Source organism: Halyomorpha halys, unplaced genomic scaffold (genome assembly GCF_000696795.3).
Source record: "Halyomorpha halys isolate HHAL.00 unplaced genomic scaffold, Hhal_1.1 Scaffold1361.1, whole genome shotgun sequence".
Lineage (NCBI taxonomy): Eukaryota > Metazoa > Arthropoda > Insecta > Hemiptera > Pentatomidae > Halyomorpha > Halyomorpha halys.
The window spans coordinates 87105-94909 of record NW_027111888.1 but is presented as its reverse complement, the minus strand read 5'-3'; the positions used below and the strand labels follow the sequence as shown (position 1 = coordinate 94909).

The 7805-nt window shown below is 33.4% G+C and overlaps 1 protein-coding gene across 1 annotated transcript in view; it reads left to right on the top strand.

Annotated features, from left to right (window-relative positions):
- Positions 1-6141: 6141 nt before the first annotated feature.
- The window catches only part of LOC106689433 (protein sax-3), a gene marked incomplete at both ends in the record, with an annotated part of 18544 nt that continues 16880 nt past the window's right edge, over positions 6142-7805 (top strand). The window contains 2 exon segments of the mRNA XM_014434392.3: positions 6142-6295; positions 7534-7664. Coding sequence (XP_014289878.1) covers positions 6142-6295; positions 7534-7664 — 285 coding nt within the window.

Below are 7805 nucleotides of genomic sequence, written 5' to 3'. Positions count from 1 at the left end.
TTTTCATTCCAAACTCCTTAACCATCCTAACCCATTAATTCTTAATCTTTCATCCTTAACAATCCCTGATAATCCTCCGAGGCGTCTGAAAAGAAGTGGCCATCTTCTCTTTTTATGAAGAAAAGTCGAATTGTTCCGAAAAAACACAAAAGCTGAGTTTCTGCCCTTATGGTTGAGAATCGGACATGGGTGAAGTAGATTATTTTGTTGTACTCGAGGTATAGAATCACCACCTAGGGTTCGTCAACTTTATCCTGTTACACCCTGTATTTGAACATTATGTTATCTGAAAGCTGGACTGTCGTTACATACAACCTATTTTGATGATTTTATGACTTATACTACTTTGACATTTCTATCGAAGAAACGATCAATAAAATAAACAGTATAAGTATAAACCTCATAACTAGAGACGTTTCGTCCTTTTAGTCATAATGAAGACGTGCAACGTTGGGCGAAATGTTTAATAACTATTTGAAATTTTGTTTACCTGTATCCATACCATCTTCCTTCATATTTAATAAGCACATTTGAAATTGTTTGGAAAATAAATTTAGGAGCTAGATTGTAAAAAACAATTATCGGTTATATTGAATTTATTTGGCGATATACAGAGGCAGCTTTGAAATGCAATACTGCAGTTCGACACAAAATCGATAGTAGCATAAGGTCACTAGGTCATCAAATCGTTTCTGCAGCATCGACAGTAATAAAATATTGATTGATATTTTTATCGCACATCCATTTCCAATCTCCTCTTCGGAAGCGGCAATATACGATAAGAGAGAACTATTGTAGGATGGAGTGGATAGTAAAATAAACTTATTGGAGAGCAGTTGCGGAATACGATTACGATCAACATTATCACCAACTTTACTAATAACTTATTCTGACCCCGCTACACAACCCAAGTCTCAATATAGCAGATGTTACCAGCGGATAACAGAGTTTCTTTATGTAAATCATAAATTTTATGCTGCGAAACTGTGATAAGTATCAAACTGTTACTTATATTGTTATATAGTTCAATTTGATTTTTTTTTTTTACCGCATCTTTCTTTTCTATACTACTCAGGAGAGAAAAACACTTTTTTTTTAATTTTGCGCTGCCCAACTTCGTTAACTTGCCTCATACACAGCATACTTAACATTAGTAAAGAAAAATTGTCTTTAATCCTATTATTATAAATTATCAGAGCATAAAACAATATAAATAGTCACATTATAAATTTTTTTTAATTATTTACATAAATTGTAGATAGTTTTTTATTTTTTTTTACATATTATTAACATATATGTTTAATTTTTCCATTATTTCAATTTAAAAATTTTTCTTTTTCCATAAAACATATTTATAATCAAAAGTATAAAAATTACATAAGCATTTATATTATATTATATAGTAAAAAAAAAATACACATACATAAAAATCGAACATGGTCGTCCACAATTATAATCTATTAAAACTCAAGTACTCTAATACATGCATACAAAAACAAATAAATACATTAGGCTAAAAGTAATAAATATAAAAATAATAATAATAAAAATATATCAATAAGAATAGGTATCAATAAATATATAAATAATATAAAAGATGCTAGCCATTTCCAGGATCCCAAGTAACAGTAATTCACAGCAGTTCTCGAGGCCACCGTGGAATAAGTGGAATCACTTTAACCTTCCTGGAATCCATAGTATTTAAAATGATTTTTTTTTTATTTCTGGACATTTACAACTGTATTTACATTAAAAAAACATTAGTTAAAGTTGGTATAAGATAAAAATAGAAATACACAGTCATGTTGAGAAACTACCCATTGGTAGCACTCAAATCATATTTCTACATTCAAGGTCTCGGTTTGCCCTATGTCTTGTCATACTTGTGCCAGGTATGATACCTGTCATTAAAGGGCACTTCGTAGTTGGTTAATGGGACAGGTGAAAAGGACCTTGCTGAGCAAATCTATTAGAAATAGCTATTGCCTGCTGCCTTTGTCGATAGGCAGGTCAATTATAGTTTGTAAACAACACCTGTATCAAACAATTGTAACTTATTCTTCTTGGGCGTGGCTGATGATAGCCAATGGGAAATAAGATTCCGAAAAGGTAACGCCTCTACGAACGAGAGAGGGAATCTGGTCAGGACAAAAAAGAGAACAGGGAACACAAAGTACAGAACTGCAAGCCCACACCATTGAGCGGAAGAAGAACAACTATGCGACTGCCTTCATTTCCCTGGACTGCAGCCAGGCCTTCGTGAGCGTGTCCCACCCGCTGCTGCTCCGTCGACAGGAAGAGTTCATGTTTTCTGCCGCTCTATGCCGATTGGTCTGAGACTACCTAAGAGGAAGATCATTCGTCGTAAGAGTTGGTGAAGACTTGTCGCCTCCTGTCCCCACCACTTGCGGAGTGCCTCAATGATCAGTGCTGGGACCTCTACTGTTTGTCGTTTTCACGGCACCAGTAGTCTCCATCAAGCATCGAGAGGCAGCCTAACGCCGACGACATCGGTATCTATACCTCCAGCTTGAGAGCTGAACTGGCCCTCTACTATGCACAAACCGCTTCCGCCACCATCGTAGCTGCACACAAGGACGGCATCAAGGTAAATCCAACGCTGACGGATGCCATTGTCATGTCCTTCCATAAGAGCAAGAAGAGCAGGCTACCCCAGCGGTTCGTTGTGGATGGTGAGGGTCGGAAACTTTCCAACAGCATTCTCTACCTCGGCGTGACTCTTGACAGGCATCTCACCTTCTTCATTCACGTCAGGGAAAGACTTAAGCTGTTGCCTTCAGCGGACCCTGTTCTCTCATATTAAAATTCCATGCGGCAATAGAAGATTCAATGTATGTGTGTATATATAATTAGGTTAAGTTCATTGTGTTTGTTTTAAAATAAACACATTAGGAGGTAAGAGAAAAAAAGATGACAGAAGTAAGAAGACGAGTTAGAGAAGAGGTTCTAAGAAGTGTTCTTCAGAAATGGAACTCCACAGCAGAGACACATCACGGCATGAATCATCTAAATCAGCAGCTATATTATATTACACAGCAACTATATTAGATAATAGGTTATAGTGTAATATAATATTTTATGGCAAAGCATTTATCTAGATCATTTCAATTATTTAATCATATCATTGCAAGTATTTTATAAACCATGTAAATAAATATTATTGTTCATTTATGTAGTTTAAGTACTATTATATTACCCGATACCACACCTTATTATATTATATAATTAATGGTAATAATATTTTTAAAATATAAAGGTATTTAATTGGTAACTGGTAAACACTTAAAAGGCCTCTGGGAAAGAATCTAATTATTATCATTGGTAGGATTCAATCTTAATTAATTAATTTTTGGATAATTGCCTTCAGCTATTATCATGGCATCCCTAGACAGATACATAGCAACACATAAATAGAATTTAAGTTGTACTGTAAATTTATTTGGCCATAATTTTCTGCATGGTTTGTAGACTTCGCCCCTCAGGCTCGCCAGAAGACACAGATTGAGCGAATTGCAAGCCACCGGTTGCAGAACATAGATCAGGCGAAACGTTGCGGTTGCCAACTCCCCAGTAATGAATGGGCCCGCAGTTGCAGATTTATACCAAAATAAAACCCGCTGGTTCCCAATCAATAAGCCCTCCCACGGCCGAGTCGATATTTCTTCCTTTTACAATATAATATATATCACTAAACGGCTTCTGCTCCACCTCTCTTCCGATTCTCGTTCCTATTGTTATTTATAGCTAATTAAATTGTTTTATATATTATATTATATTATTTAGTGTTATATTTAGGTTAATAATAACATTAAGAATATTTAAGGAGAGATTCTATCTGCTTATGAAGTATTTTAACCCTTTGTGACAACGTAAGTCAAGCATATCACTCGGTTGCCCCCCTCTGAGGGGACATGACAGTCTATTAGCGATTACGTAGAATGAACTTACACCACAATTTTTATTCAAATGTATGTTTTCTGTAGTTTTATTTTAACATGATACAAAAAAACATATCTAAATATGATAGAAATATCAAGATGTATAATTGTTACTCATTGTAATACTTGTTACCATTTTGCAATTCAGAGAGATTATGAAGATTTTTTTTTTTTCATACCCTCCTGTAATGATTTTTGTGGGTATTTGGTACGCACATATAGGAGGTATGCTATATGTATAGCTGGGTGTTATAATCCAACTTGTCTAAAAAAATTGATAGCCCACAGGTTTATTTTTTTTTAATCTATGAATCCAAAAGTTTTATCTGATTATGAAGATTATGTTTTTTACATTCCCTCCTGTAATGATATTAGTGGGTATTTATACATACATATAGGAGGTATGCTATATGTATAGCTGGGTTTTAAGGATATTATGAAGATTTATATTGCCTTTCTTATAATGATTATGTACGGCTTTCTTCAAGCGAGAGTCCCATGATTAAAATTCAATGCTTAACAAGAAAAATGTTTTCTTATTTTAAATTTTTCTTTAAAATATTGGTCCAGAACATCAATTTATTATAACTTAAACATCCTCATTAAATCGACAAAAGTCTAGTAACTAAAAGAATTAATATGACAAATTTCTACATAATATTCTAACTAATAACTAAGCACCAAACCTTTTGTTTTGTTTTTTTATCATGCATTAAAAATAATATAAGTGTCAACCAAAACTATAGAATCATACTTCGTTTTTTGAAGATTTTACATCAACGGTCAGTTGTAAGATGAAAGAGAGCAACTGAAGAACACAACAGAAAATTTGTAAGTATCAGGATGAGTGACCATTTGGTTTAATGCTTCCAATTCATGTTCACATGTCCTGATAAAAAGAAAAATAAAACAATAGCAATTCATGTTTTATAACACAAGGCAAATGATAGTTTTATAATAAAATTATGTGTTAAAGCAGGGAAATGAAAACAAAAATTTGTTAAAAATAATTATCCCATATTAACCCTCTCTTAAACAGAGTTGTACTTAATAAATTACATTTATATATTGTTTACATTTCAAATTGAGTATTTTTAGGTTTTTAATAATGTTTCATAAACACTTAATTATTTAAATGATAAGAATATTATTATAAATTATCTTCTAATTATTATTAATAATTATACAAAGTATTAATAAGTATACAATTATACATTGTTATTTATTGATAAATAAATCAATTGGCTTTTCTTCGAAAGAGAACGTGCGAAGTTCATTAACGGCGGACAATAAACTTCTCTAATCCTGGTTCAATAAAATGGGAAAACTTGATAAGATAATAAAGAAATCCGAAAACTGAGAAAAGAAATTCGCAGGAACACTCTTCTTTATCCTTTCTTTTATTTTATAATATTATTATTATTTTTTCAAAAAAATACCAATACAGCCAAACAGCAGTGAGCCACGTGACGTAAGCAGTCGTGATGTAAGCAGTAGTGAGAAGAGTTTACAATAAACATTTATTAACAAAATATTCAAGCAGACGATGATAGTTAGTTATTAAGTAATTAAGACGTAAAACCTACCGGTCATTAACGCCACCTATATAGTGATTATACAGATAGTGATGATGATATTATCCAGCCAACAAGAAAACTAAGAAATTTATTGATAGTGATAGCGATACAAGTGGTGTAAAAGAAAACATCACCTATCAAACGAAGTGCGAAGACGTTACTGAGTCTATCGATTCTCCACCAGTAATCGAGTGTAGTATTTTTATCATATAATACTTTCAGTTCATCTTATTCTAGCATACCTGTTACCCATTGGTATCAAATTATCAATATAGATAGACTCCAACCCACATTTATTTTAAACGCACTGGAGGTACTCTAATCATCCCCTGTTCATTTATTTCAGATCATACATAAGATATAGTAAGAATGTGCTATGGGTGGCGTTTAACAAATGTACAGTAGTAGAAAACTTTATTAATAACCGACGTTTCTTCCCACTTTGCAGAGCTTGATCAGGGATAAATTCTGGTGGTTTCAGAATTCATGCCCTAAAATCTATTATATATGGTCAAATATTAATTCTCTAATATATATAAAATAGCATTTATGAAAAAGAAATTTAAATTCCTGATATTGATTTGTTTTATTTTTTTAAATTTTAGTTCTTCGTGAAGAATTCCGAGCGGAACCCCAGAACTTGCGGGTGGCTCAGGGCGAAACCGCGCTACTGGAGTGCGGCCCACCAAGAGGTCATCCTGAGCCTGTGGTCTTCTGGAAGAGGAACGGGCATATCCTGGATCTGGAGAACAACAAGAGGTATGTTTTAATCTTTATTATTATCGGCATATTCCGCAGAAAGCCACTTTGTTACTAAAATAAGAAAATGAATTTAAAGTTAAATCTTAATAGAAAATAAAACTATGTAACTCCAACTTGGAGTAGCAAAACTAATTCCAGGGCCAAAGAAAATTAGTTTAAAAAAAAATGAAACTTTTCAGAAAAGAATATGTATGTATGTTAGTGTGGAAGATGGGATAGACTTCCACCCGGTTCTAATCTTGGAGGACCACAACGTAAATTCTGATCAAGGGGTTGGGGTCATCAATCCTGCGCCTGGTTGATGTGAGTTGCCACCAGTAGGCAGATAGTTTCAGGAGAGGGTGAGCGAAATGGGGTTTTCCCGTATGAATGGTCACCCATCCTAGTACCGACCATACTGGAAGCTGCTTAATTTTCATTATCTATCACAAGAGCCTTAGTCCACACGGCTACCTTGGCACCTTATATTCCATATATAGGTAAGTTAAATTAAATATGACCTAACTAAATATGGAGGTCACGTATTGAGGTTGCCTTAGTCCAAATAACCAAGTCTTCCAAACTGGTTAGATAAACTTTTATTACACGCCAGTATATGAAAGTATTTAGGAGACAGGTTCATGTTTTCTTGGCTGTTATAATTCAGTTTAATTTTCTCTAGTGGTGTTAAAAAATATAATTTTCAGTTAATTTCTTTTTACCAGTTTCTTCTTCAAACCACATACCTACTATTTTTTGTTTTTTGTTATTACCATTAATTTAAAAGTTTGTTTTCTGGCTAAATATATTTTGCTTAAAAAAAATTATTATTTCATCTCAAGTGACATCAAACACTAAACTAATACCGACTTTTTTTTTTAATTTATTTATTGACATTTAGAACTGTATATAAAATAGTACAAGCCAATTTGAAGTAAGATCATAATGATATGATACAGCATGAAGAGAACTACCCATTGGTAGAATTCTAAAAACATTTTACAACATAAGGTCACGAGGCCACCTCCTTTTCAGGCGCCTCGGAGGATTGCCAGGAATGGAAGAGGAAACAAGGTTAGAAACTAGTGGGTTTGGGTGGTTAGGGAGTTTATAATGGAAGGAATGATATCGGGTTCGGGCTAGATCGGTTACATAATGAATATTATATCGAATTCAGTATCGATTTTTTAAAGGTTTGTTTTGGGTTCTTTGGATTTTGTAATAAATAATATTTAATTCATATTTTCTCTTTCTAGGATGAGGTTAGTTGACGGTGGGAACTTGGCCATTCAAGATGTGCGTTCCAGCGATGACGGCAAGTACCAGTGCATTGCAAAGAACACCGTCGGTGTCCGCGAATCCAATGTGGCGCTTCTACGAGTACATGGTGAGTTATTTATTATTAATATTATTTATAATAATACATAAAATATATTTTGAAATAGAGAATGGTTAGCTCAGTTGTAAGCTACTGTGCTACTAACTCCAAAGATGTTCATGTCCTTCTGTAGTAGATAATTATTTTCTG